The sequence below is a fragment of the Phascolarctos cinereus genome, unplaced genomic scaffold (genome assembly GCF_003287225.1).
Source record: "Phascolarctos cinereus isolate Bilbo 61053 unplaced genomic scaffold, phaCin_HiC Scaffold_4;HRSCAF=312, whole genome shotgun sequence".
NCBI lineage: Eukaryota > Metazoa > Chordata > Mammalia > Diprotodontia > Phascolarctidae > Phascolarctos > Phascolarctos cinereus.
The window spans coordinates 345,668,054-345,684,689 of NW_027555847.1; the positions used below are offsets into that span (position 1 = coordinate 345,668,054).

Sequence of the window (16,636 nt, forward strand, 5' to 3'; positions counted from 1 at the left end):
TCAAATCTCATGGCCATACATTGCTACTGGAAAAATTATAGCATTGACCATATAGACCTTTGTTAGCAAATTGATGTCTCTGCTTTTCAGTGTGCTGTCCAGGTTTGCCATAGAGTTCCTTCCAAGAGGCAAGTGTCTTAATTTCCTGATGGCAGTCACTCACTGCAGTGATCTTTGATCCCAAGAATATAAAATCTGACACTGCTTCTGTTTCTTCTCCCTCTGTTTTCCAGGAAGTGATGGACCAGTTGCCAAGATCTTAGTTTTTTTTCTTCATAATTTAGTATTTTAGTTTTCAACATTCACTTCCTTAAGCTTTTAAGTTTAAAATTTTCTCCCCCTTCCAATCCTCTCCCACACCCAAGATGACATGCAATCTGATATAGGTTCTAATTATACATTCATATTAAGCATATTTCCCATGAGTCATGATGTAAAGAACCATTAGAACTAGTGGGAGGAACCACGAGAATGAAGCAATAAAACAAAACAACAAAGGAAAAGGAGAGCAAATAGTATGCTTCCATCTGCATTTAGACATCATAGATCTTTCTCTGGATTTGGATATCAATTTCCATCATGAGTCTTTTGGAGTTGTCTTACATTCTTGTATTGCTGACAAGAGCCAAGTCTATCAAAGTCAGTCATCACACAATGTGGCTGTTACTATGTACAGTGTTCTGGTTCTGCTCATTTGACTTTTGAAGTCTGCCTGCTCATCATTTCTTACAGCACGATAGTATTCTACTGCATTTATGTACCACAATGTGTTCAACCATTCCCCAATTGATAGGCATCCCTTCAATTGCCAATTCTTGGTCACCATAAAAGAGCTGCTATATTTTTGTACATGTGTGTTCTTTTCCCATTTTTATGATCTCTTTGGGATACAGACCTAGACATGATATTGTTGGGTCAAAGGGTATGCACAATTTTATAACCCTTTGGGCATAGTTCCAAATTGTTCTCCAAAATGGTTCAATCATTTCACAACTCCACCAACAATGCATTGGTATTCCATTTTTTTCCATGTGTTCTCCAACATCTATCATTGTCCTGTGTTGTCATGTTAGCCAATTTGATAGGTGTAATGTAGTAGCTCAGAGTCGTTTTTATTTGCATTTCTGTTGTCAATAGTGATTTAAAATGTTTTTTTTTTCCATTTGACAATAGTTAGCTTTAGCTTTTTTCCTCTGAAAACTTCCCATTCATATTCTTTGACCACTTATCAATTGGGAAACGACTTGTATTCTTACAAATTTGACTCAATTCTCTATACATTTTAAAAATAAGAACAAGAAGAGTAATGTATTATCAGAAACACTGGTTGTAAAAATTCTTTCCTAGTTGTCTGCTTCCCTTCTAATCTTGGAGGCATTGGCTTTGTTTGTGCAAAAACTTTTCAATTAAGTGTAATCAAAATTATCTGTTTTGTATTTCATGCTGTTCTCCATCTTGTTTGGTCATAAATTCTTCCCTTCTCCATAGATCTGAGTGGTAAATAACTCCTTGCTCTTCTACTTTGCCTGTAGTATCAGTCTTTATATCTAAATGTTATATCCATTTTGACTTTATCTTGGTATGGTGTAAAATGGTGATTTAAGCCCCGTTACTGCCATACATTTTTCCAGTTTTCCAGCAGTTTTTGCTAAGTAGTGATTTCTTATCCCAGGGCTGGAGTCTTTGGATTTATCAAAGAGTATGTTAGTATAGGACTGTTGTGTCTTGCATACCAAACCTATTCCACAGATGTAGCACTCTATTGCTTAGCCAGCACCAAGTAGTTTTGATGATTGCTCCTTTATAATACAATTTAAGATCTGGTATAGCTAGGCCACTTTCCCTTGCATTTCTTTTCATTAGTTTCCTTGATATTCTGGACTTTTTGTTGTTCTAGATGAATTTTGTTATTGATTTTTCTAGCCTTATAAAATAATTTTTGGTAGTTTGATTAGTATGGCACTGAATAAGTAAATCAGCTTAGGTAGAATTGTAATTTTTATTATATTAGCTCAGCCTACCCATGAGCAACTGATATTTTTCCAATTATTAAGAACTGGTTTTATTTGTGTTAAAAGTGTTTTGTAATTGTGTTTTTATAGTTCCTGGGTTTGTCTTGGCAAGTAGACCCCCAAGTATTTTATAATGTCTACAGTAGTTGTAATTTGAATTTCTCTTTCTACCTCTTGCTGCTGGGCTTTGTTAGTAATATATAGAAATGCTGATGATTGGTGTGGGTTTCTTTTATATCCTGCAACTTTGCTAAATTTGTTTATTAGTTTAAGTAATTTTTTACTTGATTTTCAAGGATTCTCTAAATATGCCATCATATCATCTGCAAAGAGTGATATCTTTGTTTCTTATGGACTCTCCTAATTCCTTCAATTTATTTTTATTCTCTAATTGCTACAGCTAACATTTCCAGCACAATGTTGAATAACAGTGGTGATAATGGACATCCGTATTTCACCTCTGATCTTATCGGAAATGCTTCTAGCTTATCCCCATTACATATGATGTTTGTTGATGGGTTTTGATTGATGCTACTTATCACTTTAAGGAAGACTTCATTTATTCTTATGCTTTTTAGTGTTTTTCTTTTAATAGTAATGGGTGTTACATTTTGTCACATGCTTTTTCTGCATCTATTGATATAATTGTATGATTTCTGTTAGTTTTGTTGTTGATATGGTCAATTATGCTGATAGTTTCCCCATATTGAATCAGCCCTACATTCTTGGTATAAATCCTACCTGGTCATATTGTGTTATTCTTGAGATAGGTTGTCATAATCTCTTTGCTAATATTTTATTTAATTTTTGCATCTATATTCATTGGGGAAATTGGTCTATAATTTTCTTTCTCTGTTTTAGCTCTTCCCAGTTTGGGTATCAGTGCCATATTTGTATCATAAAAATAATTTGGTAGGACTCCTTCTCTTCTTTTCCCAAATAGTCTAAATACTATTGGAATTAGTTGTTCTTTAAATGTTTGATAGAATTAACTTGTAAATCCCCCTGGCCCTGGAGATTATTTTCTTAGGGAGTTAATTGATGGCTTGTTCAATTTCTTTTTCTGAAATGGGGATGTTTAAGTATTTTATTTCCTCTGCTGTTAATCTGGACAATTTATATTTTTATGAATATTTTAATAAATTTTTATATTCATCCATTTCACTAAGATCATTGAATCTACTGACATACAGTTGGTCAAAATAGCTCCTAATTATTGTATTGATTTCCTTTTCATTGGTGGTAAATTCACCCTTTTCATTTTTGATGCTGATAATTTGGTTTTCATCTTTCTTTTTTAAATTAAATTAACCAAAGTTTTATCTATTTTTTGTTTTTTCCCCCATAAAACCAGCTATTACTTTCATTTAGTAGTTCAATAGTTTTCTTAATTTCAATTTTATTAATACCTCTTTTGGTTGTCAGTGTTTCTAATTTGATATTTAGTTGGGGATTTTGAATTTGTTTTTTTTCCCCTAGCTTTTTGAGTTGCATGCCCAGTTCATTGGTCTCTTCCTTCTCTATTTTATTAATGTAAGCATTTAGAGATATAAAATTTCCCCTAAGGACCACTTTTACTGCATCCCACAAGTTTTGGTATGTTGTCTCATTATTGTCATTCTCTTGGATGAAGTTATTGATTGTTTCTATGATTTGTTGCTTGACACACTGCTTCTTTAGGATTACGCTATTTCAGTTCCAATTAATTTTTAGTCTATCTTTCCATGACCCTTTATCACATGTAATTTTTATTGCATCATTATCTGAAAAGGATGTATTTAATATTTCTGCCTTTCTGCATTGGATTGTGGGCAATTTTTGTGTATGTGCCATGTACCACCAAGAAAAGGTATAATCCTTTCTGTCCCCATTCAGTTTTCTCCAGAAGTCAACCATATTTAACTTGTCTAAAATTTTATTGATCTCCTTAACTTCTTTCTTGTTTATTTTGTAGTTAGATTTATCTAGTTCTGTGAGGGGAGGTTGAGGTCTCCTTCTAGTATAGTTTTGCTGTCTATTCTTTTTGCATCTCCCTTAATTTCTCCTTTAAAAATTTGGATACTACACTACTTGGTGCATATATGTTTAGTAATGATGTTACTTCATTATCTATGGTACCTTTTACTAGGATGTAGTTTCCTTCCTTATCTCTTTTAATTATATCTATATCTATCACTATATCTCTACATCTATATCTATATCTCCATATCTATATCTCCATATCTATATCTATCATCTATCTATCTATCTATCTATCTATCTATCTATCTATCTATCTATCTATCTATCTACCTATTTGCTCTTATCAGGATTGCTGTCCCTGTTTATTTTTTACTTCAGCTGAAGCATAATATATTCTGCTCTGGCATTTTACCTTTACTTTGTGTTATTCCTCTGCTTCAAATGTGTTTCTTATAAACAGTATATTGTAGGATTATGGTTCTTAAACCACTCTGCTATTCATTTCCATTTTATAGGAGAGTTCATCCTATTCCCATTTAGTTATAATTACTAACTGTGTCTTCCCCTCCATCCTATTCCCTGACCATCTTTATGCTTTACTCTGTTGTTTCTCCCTTTCCTTCCTCAGTAAAGTTTACTTTCTACCACCATTTCCCTTAGTGTGCTCTTCTAGTAGCCCCCTCCCTTTCTCTTTACCCTTTCTACTCTTTCCTTCCCTTCTATTCACCCCTCCCTTTTCTTTACCCTTTCTCCTCCTTCTTCCTATAGGGTCAGTTAGATTTCTATATCTAACTGATTATGTTATTCCCTCTTTGAACCAAATCTGAAGAGAGTAACAATGCTCATTTCCCTCCCTCCTTTCCATGTGATATAATTTATACTTATCTTCCTCCTCCTTTCCTCTTCTCCCAGTACTATCCCTTTTCACCACTTAATTCGATGTTTTAGCATCACATCAAGTCAACTTCTCCCCACACCCTATGTCTGAGGATACTCCCTTTTAAATGTCATAATAAATGTTCTCAAGAGTTGCAAATGTCATCTTCCTTTGTGGAATGTAAACAGTTCGCCTTTATTAATAATAATAAATAATAATAATAATAATAATAATAATAATAATAATAATAATAATAATAATATGTTGTTGTTGTTTTTCTTTCCTGTTTACCTTTTTATGCCTCTCTTGAGTCTTGTATTTGAAGGTCAAATTTTCTGTTGAACTCTGATGTTTTCATCAGGAAGGTTTGGAATTCCCCTATTTCATTGAATGTCTATCTCCTCCCCTGAAAGATTATGCTCAGTTTGGCTAGGTAGTTGATCCTTGTTGTAATCCAACCTCCTTTGCCTTATGGAATATTGTATTCCATGCCCTCTGGTTTACTAATGTATAAGCTTCAAGGTCCTGTGTAATCCTGACTATGGGTTCCATGATATTAAAATTGTTTCTTGCAGTATTTTCTCTTTGATCTGGTAATTTTGGATTTTGGCTACAGTATTCCTAGGTGTTTTCAATTTGGAATGTCTTTCAGGAGGTGATCAGTGGATTCTTTTGATGACTAATTCACCCTCTGGTTCAAGGACCTCAGGGCAATTTTCTTTGATGATTTCCTGAAGAATGTTGCCCACGCTTTTTTTTAAAATCATGATTTTCAGGTAGATCAACAATTTTTAAATTGTCTCTCCTGGATCCATTCTCCAGGTCAGTTACTTTACCAACGAAGTATTATATGTTTTCTTCTATTTTTTCATTCTTTTGTTTCTGTTTGACTGATTCTTGCTCTTTCATAGAGTCATTAGCTCCACTTGCCCCATTCTAATTTTTAACACTTTGTTTTCTTTTATTAGATTTTATACCTCTTTTTCCATTTGGCCCATTTTACTTTTTAAGTTATTCTCTTCAGTGAGTTTTTGTGCCTCCTTTCCCATTTTGCAAATTCTACTTTTTGAGGACTTGTTTTCTACACTTAATTTTTGTCATTCCTTTTCCAAGCTATTGACTTTTTTTGCATACCTGTCATTACTTTTCCCAATTTTTCTTCTACTTCTCTTATTTGACCTTTAAAATTCTTTTTGAACTCTTCCAGGAAGGCTTTTTGGGCATGAGACCACTTCATATTCCACTTTGAGGTTTCAGATGTGGGTATGTTAACAATGTTGTCCTCTTCTGAATTTGTATATTGATCTTCCCTTTCCCCAAAACAAGAATCTATGGTCATTTTCCGTTTCTGCTTTTTGTTCATGCTGTTTGCATATTTCCTGACTTTTAAAAAAATGTTGAATTCTCCAGCTGGAGTGAAAGGGGTGCTTACCCAAACTTCTTTTCCTGCTCACCTGGGGCTTGCACTTGAATGTTTGGCTCATGCTCTCCCAGGCCTTGAACAAAGATGTTTCAATGATGGTGGATGTGTGTCAGCATTCTGTAATTGTGTTTCCTGGAATTATGTTGAGGCACCAGGTAATTTTGCTGCTGGAGAACTCAGTCACCCATGGTGTTTTTTCTGAGCTGGTATCTACTGATTCGACTGCCTGTATTGAGGCTCTCCAGGGGTCCTAGTATTGGCACTTGCCTGCTCCACCAACTTGGGTCTTTTGATTATCCTGCATGGGTTTTGCATGATGTTCTCTGCATATAAGTGAAATAGATAAGATTGCAATGAACAGCCTTGTCATACTTCTTTCCCAGTCTTAGAGCTATCATTTCCATGTTTGGTTCTAACTGCTGCTTCTTGGTTTATACACAGCTTCCTCAGGAAACAAATAAGGTGACTTGTTCTTCCCATCTCTTTGAGGACTTACCACAGTTTGTTGTGATCCACAGTTAAAGGCTAAAGTGTAGTCAGTGAAGCAGAAGTAAATGGGTTTTTTTTAGTGGAACTCCCTTGCTTCCTCCATAATCCAGTGAATTTTGGCAATTTAGGCTCTAGTTCCTCTGCCTCTTCAAAAACCAGATCATTCTTCTGCTAATTCTTAGTTCACATATTATAAAGCCTAGCTTGCACAATCATAAGCATAACTTGCTGGTGTGTGGAATAAGTGAGATTATTTGGCAATTTGAACATTCCTTGGAATTGCCCTTCTTTAATATTGGGGTATAAACTTATCTTTTCCAATCGAGGGACCACTGTTGTGTATTTCAAATTTAGTGGCAAATTGAGTACAATCATTCCCTAATGGATGGTCATCTACTTTGTTACCAGTTCTTTGCTATTACAAATGTAATGGCATATGTACATACATGCATATGTACATACACATATTTCCATGCTATCACAAAGTGTGTGTGTATATGTATTGTATGTGTGTATGTATTGACATTTTTGTAACTTTATTTGAGTATTTCCAAAATGCTTTCCAAAAGACCAACCCTATAATTTTATAAAGGAACTGGAGCACAGAGATATTAGGTCAGATTTGCCAAAGTTTAAAGAGCAAAGTTAATAGCAAACCAGTAGTAAAAACAAGTTTCTGTACTCCTTGTCTGTGTTTTTTTTTCTGTGATATCTTTTTTTATTACATGTTATTGAAAAGTAAACATGATATACAGTAATAAAATATCATGAAAAATAATGGGATATTATTTTGTATTATCTTTACTAAAGATAATCATAAATCAATGTAGCTGTATACAGTCTCACAAGACATTTTTTGAAATTTGTTTGAAAACCAAGATGAAGTTTGACATTTTATTGGTATTTCAAGATTATCTAATTTGAGAAGTAGATTCCCTCCACCAATGCAGTTTTCAACATCTCTATGCCTTTTAATTATGGGAAAATCTTATTTGCATCTTTCAATACATGTGTTTAATTTATGATTTTATTGATTTCTAGACTTCAGAAATTATATATACAATGTTAATAATGCAGATTAAACTTAAAGTTGCAGCATGGATTTTCAAAGAGCTACTTGTTAAGTATTTACCAGTATACCCCTGGATCAAAGTCACAAATAAAGAGGATGACCTTGGAGAAGAGGACTAAATCTCAAGGACTCAGCCAAAGAAGGGCAAATGGTATTGAATAATTGAAGTATAGATTAGGGGAGTTGTTCATGAGAGATCGTCTATTTTCTTATACAATGAGATGAAACCCTCTACTGACATGGAGATGGAATTTGAAGCTATGACCTACTAAAGGAAAGAAAAAAAGTTTTGAAAGAAATGCTTTAGAGTTTCTGATAGTCAATCTCAAAAGAATAACAATTGCCTTATAGCAGTGATGTTCCCAGTTGAGAATGGGTAACATAAATTAGTAGAGGGCCCACTGAGCACACGGTATGTCCTCTATCAACATTATTCAGTAGCAAGCAAATAAAAAATGAGATGGGAAATCATGGTGCTATTGCCAGGCTGGAGTTTGGCAAGACATAAATAGCAACAGGGCAAGTAGGATATAAATTCTTTGAGATCAGGGACTGTTTTTTCCCCCCTTTGTTTTGTTTGTATATGCCCAGTGCCTGGCTCATAGTAGGACCTCAATAACTTCTCATTCCATTGAAGTGAATTTTCCATTAATTTTCCTTTGTGATTTATTTTTCTGGTGTTAATGTACATCTCTGCCTTGATAGTCATCCTTGTTATCCATTGTGACAAGAATCACTCACATTTATACAATGTTTCACAATTTACCAGGAGCTTTCTCTGACACAGCCCTATGAGTAAATACTGTAATCCTCCGTTTTCAGATAAGGAAACTGATACTTAAAGGAGATAAGCAGCATATCTGTGGTCACACATCTAGTAAGTATCAGAGCCAGGAGTAGTGCTCAGTTCTGGCTCCAAATAACTTCATTTTCCATGAGGCCATGCTACATCTATCCATCTTAACACATCAAGACCTTGTAACAATATAAGACTGTCCATTCCAAGATGCTTAAAGTACTTTTAAGGTTTTATCATTTGACTCTAACATCAAAAGAAGAAGGCTCAGTTTTTCTCAGACAAGACCTTTCTATATTTTCCGTAGACAACATGGCTTATAATGAATGCATCAGGCATCGTATTCAGACTTTTATTCGAAGTGAATTTTAATAAATTATTAGTTGTAAATGTATATGCAATGAAACTCCAATTAAACTTCTTGTACCACATATGATGTTGGTAATTCAAACTCTCATTTCATGTTCATGGCACATCTGACACTTTTAGAACTTAATTATATTTTACCAAAAACAATTTAAATTTCCATGGAGAAGAGGATTGCCATCAGAGAGAAACATGTCCAATGAGTAAGTTAGATGAACAGATTGCCTAGATAACATGTTAGTCTTTTAAAAATAAACATTATTTTCTTGAATTATTAATTTCATTAATTATTCATTTCAATGAATATGAAATAATTGGAATATTTTAGAGGCTATTTTAATGTGACAACTTACTCGTGTTTTGTAAATAAGCAGTCTTGACTTGACCTTCCCTATTCCAATTATAAATAATTGGAACTGATTATATGTCTTCAACAAGAGAATTGTGTACCAAAATCTGTAAGGATGTCCTTATATTTTGACTCAGTTTGATTTATGATCGGTTTTCTAGAAAATTAAAAAATACTTGAAAATCTTATTCAAGAAGATTTGTATATGATTTCAAAAACAACTTGAAGGGCTTGTAAGTTATTGGTATTGCATAAAGTTATAAAGAGTGGTATGGACAAGATGGAGAATAGATAGGTTTAGATGGAGATAGATTAATCAAAGAAAAATTCCTTTATTTTTTAATAGAGAAGTGGATAGTATCTGTAAAACTGACAGAGGCTGTGACATGTATACATATGTGTGTTTATATGCACACACATGCACATACACATACATACATACGAGAAGGAAAGAGAAAGGAAGAGAGAAGAAGAGAATGAATGAATATTGCATGGCATCACCAATGTTTGGGATGCATTCCCTCCCCACTCTGCCTCAAAGTGTCCTTTTCTGCTTTTACAATTTAGTCCAAGCAGCACCTTCTGCATGAAATTTTGCCTATGCCCTTTAATTGCTAGTACTTTCCCTCCTTAACTAACTTTTATGTAGTCTGTTTATATATCTAGATAATGATAGCTAGAAATACCTATATTTATATATTTATATATCAATTCATGGGCTTTAGATTGCATGTCTGTACATGTATCAACAGAGAGATACACACACACATATATCTGTGTATATATACATATATACACATACATATACATATGCATATGCATATACACATACGTACTTCAACATATGCATGTATACATGCTTTAAAATACCTCCAACCAAGCAGATACAGCCACAAATATACACTGCCTTATTGACACATTTACAAGCACACATTGATACCTTTGCCTTAGACACATTGCATACTCAAAGGTACTTCCTCTTTATGTGTACCTAATTATAGTATCTGCATAGTTCACAGAGTCTGTTCTGAATCATGCTTTTATTTTATTCAAATAATAGCCCTGTGAGATAGGTGGTTCAGGTATCACATATATTTTACAGATGCAAAGATGGAGTTTTATGAAGGTGAAATGTCTTGCCTGAGGTTATATAGCTGGCAACTGTTGGAACTGGGAATCCAGTTCAGACCTTTCTCCTAATTCAGGGAAGGGGAAAAATGTGTTATTGCATATCAAAAGATATGCAATCACTTGTTTATTGGAGGGGAAAAGAAGGCATTGATATTATTTTAAACAAAAGGACTATACCTGTGAATTCAGTGACATAAGGGATTTCCAAATAAGGCAATTTGTTCTACCATACCAGGTTGATACCTTCTTTGCAACTTAAAGTCTTAGTGAATAAATGTTATGTGACTTGTCCAGGATTGCACATCCAAATTTTATTGGAGGCAGCAATTAAACATGGTCAATATTGAACATCAAACACCTAGTCAAGTCACTTAACCCTGTTTGTCACAGTTTTCTTATCTATAAAATGAGCTGGAGAAGGAAATGATAAACCACTTTAGTATCTTTGCCAAAAAAAAAAACATAAATGGGGTGATGAAGAGTCAGACATGACTGAAAAATACCTCAACAACAACAACAACAACAACATTGAATGAATTACTGTTTGTTGTTCAGCCATTTTTCAGTTGTGTCTGACTCTCTATAACCCCATTTGGGTTTTTCTTTGTGGAGATACTGGAGCAGTAACTCTCTGAAGCCAGATTTGAACTCAGGAAGATGGCTTTTCCTGACTTGAAATCCAGCTTTCTATCTGTGGTATCACCTAACTGTTCCTGAACTAATTATTAAACATTGTTTAAAATCCCTTTGATATTATTTATTCAAATGATTTTCTTGATGATTCAAAGAAATGCCAATAACTTCAAAAATGAATTTTCTTTTTCAGCTTAGTTAGAAATAGTTGTAAGATAACTATGAGTTTTTCTTTCTCGCTGTGTTAAGCATTTTTCATTTTAGTGAAAAAGGGAATGCATGGTATGCTATATATCATTACAAGAGTGTACCACAAACCAAGTCACACTTAGAATGTTCTTTTATTTTATGCATGATAAATTTTTCCTTCTTCTTTCTTGCTATCTCAGCCATGTTTTCTCTTTCTTTCTTTCTCTCTCTCTCTCTTTCTCTCTCTTTTTTCCTTACAGAATGATTCCTGGGGAAAGCAATACTCGTATGCACTCTTCAAAGCTATGAGTCACATGCTATGCATTGGTTATGGAGCCCAAGCTCCAGTCAGCATGTCAGATCTCTGGATCACCATGTTGAGTATGATTGTAGGGGCCACCTGTTATGCCATGTTTGTCGGCCATGCCACCGCATTAATACAATCTCTGGATTCCTCCCGGAGACAATATCAAGAGAAGGTAATTAGTTTTAGATGCTTTTTCCTCACTTAGCTAACTATCATTTTGTTATAAATCTGCACTGAATATACATAGCTGTCTTTACTATGATTCAGTGAGAACTACTGAATCTTGCTTTGACCTTGCCTTTTCTGAAACAGCAGAGCATCTATTATTGGAAATGGGCAGCATTCAGCTGCAGTATAGTGTAACACATGTTTAAGTATGGCCTCATGTATTGATATGAAGGCTATCATGAGTTCTTTCTGGAGACAGAAACACTAAGTAAAGCAAAAAGACTTCCACAGTGATTTAATGTCTTAGGTGTATTTTTATAGTAGATTATTCAGTCATTACTTTCTTGGCACATATTTGGCAGCTTGTTGGATCTAATAGCTTGCAGGCATGTCCTATCCATCTCAGCAGACTTGCTGACTTAAGAATATTCCACTATGGGGTATTGTTCATGAGAATAGACCACAAAATCCAAGATAATTTTAGAAAGAAATTTGTTAGATCATTTGGTAGAGGAGAGTGAGCAAGAAAAAAGGTATCCCACTCTTCTAGATTCTGGAAGGTTTATATTATATAGCATTTAGACAAGTGTGCACACACAGCAACCACCATAGTAAGCCAAAAGATAAACTTGGTTTGACACATCATAAGTCTTGGGTGTGGTAACCCCACCAAGAATGCTTTGGGTAGTTTCAGGACCTGGGGGAACCCAAAATACCTTGTTGCCATCTCCAGCATTCTAGAGAGTTAGTGGTGTCACATGATATTCTGTGTGTGGATAACTTTTAATCACATAAAGTTGTAATTAAATAGTAAAATGTTTTTTTTTCTGAACAATATAATAAACCATTTTCCCCACAGGAGATTACACCCTGTTGTGCTCCTTGTTTGAAAGTGGAAATCAGAATGGCACCCATAACTCTTCTGCTTTTGAACATATAGCTAGTCTTAAATATTTTGTTAAATATTTCTTGTAATAGAGTTTTGGACTTTTCTTTAATTGTACAACTTGGCAAAGAAAAAAAATACAAAATATTTTAATACTCATAACTGCATTATCCATCAGCTAATACTATTATAACAGTATCTTTTTATTATCAAGGTAATGGGAAAAAAAGCTTTATTTTATTTTATAATAAAGCCTTTCATTACTTAAGTAGGTGATTATGATAAGCAGACTAAGAGAGTCGACTGAGTTGGCAGAATTTTAACTTAATTTTGATTCAAAATACATTTAGTCAATTTAATTTTTAAGTTCTTATGTAGAAGAGGAAAACATAATTTGGAATATTATTTATTTGTTTGTTTTGTTCATTCACTCAATGAACAATATTGCTTTTAAAAAAATTAGTTGGTGCCAACCAGCTTTTACAGAAATGGATCATGTTCTTACCTGCACCATTCTTATTTTTATCTTTTCTTAATAATTCCTGGTTTTTTAATCATCAATCATATTTTATTTTTTGGAAGTATAAAAAGAAACAATGAAAATGCATTTCATTTCCCCCTTTCTGTTTCTGAGCTATTGCTAAAAAGTCAAATATTTAACTTAGAAATTCTGGTCATTTAATTATCTATGTACGAGTACGTGACATAATGCCAGGAAATCCCCCAATGCATTTCACATATCTGATGATACAGTTTAGTTTTCTCTGATTTGCTACTTTTCTTAACAGTCTTTGCAACTTCTACAAAGCAAAAATTATAAGGTCAAGCTTCATAATTTAATTTCAGTTCAATTTAGAAAGCATTCATTAAGCACCTATTATATGCCAGGCTCTTGTGTAAGCTGAAGGGATACAAAGACAAAATTGAAACTGTCCTTAACCTCATAGAAATTTCCTTCTATTGAGAGGAAAATGACATGTAAAAAGATAAAAAAAGATAAAATATAAACAAAGTACTTTTGGAGGTTAGAGGAACCCATAAATTGTGGTTTTATAGATTGATTTGGCCAGCAACCAATAATACCTTCTGCTCCAAATCCATAGAATATGCAGAATTAGAAAGAAAACACAAACATTATTTTTTTCCCCAGTAGAGCATAGAATGCGTCAAAGATAGCTAGTTCACAAACAATAATTTCATATGCAAATTAGCAACTTTCATGTCAAAGCAAACTAGCTTTGCATTGAAAACAAATCAACTTTCTGATTTCAGACTTAGAGAGATCCTAGTGTATGTGATAACCAGAGATAAATTATATTAACAACCCAAAATTGTAAATGATAAGGGTCCTTAAAGTCACCATTACCCTTTAGAAACTTTGGATTAATTGGTTAAAAATTGCTGCTTAGTAAGTCATGAAATATTATCCTGTTATCTCCCTCCAAGGCAACCTGCAATTATACACAAGTAAGGATTCTGGGACAACAGATTTATTTTTTTATCATATTCTTCTTGAAATGACAGTATTCACAATGTAACTTGGTGTAGGATTGTGTCCTTTGGAATTTTTTTCATTATAAAAACAATAAGATGTTATGTATTTACTGGACTTGAAGTTTTGCAAAACATTTTACATGTGTTATTTTATATAATTGTTACAGTAGCCATTTGAGGTAGAGTCTATTATTGTCTCAGTTTTATAGAGAAGGAAACTAAGACACAAAACAGTGACTTTCCCAAGGTCATATAGCTAATCAGAGTCAAAAGTAGGATTTGAAACCTGGTCACTCAATCATGTTTATCTATACCTACATCTATCTATAGCACTATAGATATCAGTATATGTATGTGTATATACACATATGCACATATGTATATACACACACCTATTTAGGATAAGGAATAAGAAATTTAATGGCAGGAAGCCTATTACTGTCAGGTGCTTTCTTTGTGTTAGTTTGTGATGTTGCTTTCTTTTACTTGAATTGCACTTTTAGGTAACATTTTTTTTTTGCATGTGTTTGAGACCATCTGGTGGAGACTTCTAAAAAAAACCCCTAAAATCACTGTACTATTTAGTTGTCAGAGCCAATATTTTCTAAAGCAATTAAAGAAGGGCTCATTTACTAAAAATTCATATTGACAATGAAAGCAATTTTAAAATATTATTCTTCCCCCCTCTTTTCCCTAGAATCAGGAAAAAAAATAATTTTTTTCTAAGCACAAATACCAGGGAATTTAAAAAACATTCTCATTTAAATTATTTTTTTAATTTGCTCAAAATAGGGCATTGCTTAAACTGAAATGTAGATTTATGAAAATATAACTAATTTAAGTAAATCCTGCTAAGCAGAGCCTTAAAAAGCATTGTTTGCAATTTAGGAAGTGTGTTTCCATTATCACTGCATAGTACAATATTAAAATACAGGAAACCCAGTACTCCTCAGTGTTTAAAGAACTTTCTGGTAGCAAGTTGGGCATGTAGAGAAGCACATTAGCTCTTTCTGCTTCCTGCAGCAGTAATGTGGTAACATGTACCCAAGAGGCTCAAAAAAGTCAATGCACCTCCCTAAACAATTTGGGGTAATGTGAGAAACTGATCTGAAATTATGTGGTTCTTCATTTGTTCTGCTGTAAATTCACATTTTCAGGCCATTGGGTGCATCAGGCCCTTAACTTGCACCTACTCCTTCCAGTCACTTGGGCCTCATTTATAGTTAACTGCCTTACTGGCCTGAATGAGTCTATGGAGTAACAAAGAGTTCACTTAGTAGCAAAGAGAAAGGAGACTATACTAATTTTCTAAGCCCATCACCCTTTTAAGAAAGGATTTTCTGGGAGGCAAAATTGAATTACCTTTATTATTTACCTATTTGAGTCAAATTTTCCCAGTACTTAAAATGTAATCTGTAGTTATGTTAGATTTCTATGACAATAACTATAGATCTGATAGGCCAACCAGTCCTAAGGGTGTGAAAGCTTTTCTCTATCAAGCACCAGTGCCCCCCAAATGCCTCCTCCCTCCAATATTTCATCAAGGTTCACGCTATACATACTATTAAAAAAACCGGGTTAATTTATTTTTCATCTGTATGAAGAGGAATATTAGGGACAGCTAGGTGGCAGTGGATAGAGCTCTGCCTTGGAGTCAGAAGGACCTGAGTTCAAATCTAGTCTCAGTTACATGACACTTACTAGTTGTGTGACCCTGGGTAAGTCACTTAACCCCAATTGCCTCACAAAAATAAATAAATAAACAAACAAATAAATGAACGAATGAGTGAACAAATAAATAAATAAAGAGGACTAGCAACTCTTTTATTTTAACTGCTCCTAAAACAATATTCTTATAAATTTTATCTTGTAAGTGTAGGAATAATTTTAAAAAATAGACTTCACTTGCATATTATTGTCAGAGATGCAGAGAATGTAGACAGCATAAGTGAATGGAGAGACAAAGTGATGAAAAAAGAGAGTTGAATAAAGGAATGAAAAAAAGTGATACAAGGAAAGGCAAAAATAATTTATCAACTATTACTCCATTTGAAGTATTGATGAGATCACCGAATGTTTAGAAGAGACTACTATGAGCTGATAATAGCTTATCTATACCTATGTTGAAATTTCAGAAGTTTTTATTTAATGAAAAGCATATTCTTTGCATGGAATTTTATAGATTTCACCTTTGTATGAAATAATACTCACATTTTAGGCATCTACTTTGGAACCTCAGAAATGTTTTTTTGATTTACCATTGCCTGAAATTTCTTTTGAAAATAATGAGCTGTCAGTCAGTTTATAAGAATTTATTACTTAATTATTTTATTCATTCATTCATTTATTTGTTTATGTGTTTGTTTGTTTATTTTTCGTGAGGCAATTGGCATTAAGTGACTTGCCCAGTGTCACACAGCTAGTGAGTGTTGTGTGGTTTAGGCTGGATTTAAACCAGATCCTCCTGACTCCAGGGTCAGTG

General features: G+C 33.6%; 1 protein-coding gene across 1 annotated transcript in view; it reads left to right on the forward strand.

The window, feature by feature from the left end:
• HCN1 (hyperpolarization activated cyclic nucleotide gated potassium channel 1) overlaps nucleotides 1-16,636 on the forward strand; it is a 603,333-nt gene that overhangs the window by 405,650 nt on the left and 181,047 nt on the right. Inside the window, 1 exon segment of the mRNA XM_020996730.2 lies at nucleotides 11,560-11,778. Coding sequence (XP_020852389.2) covers nucleotides 11,560-11,778 — 219 coding nt within the window.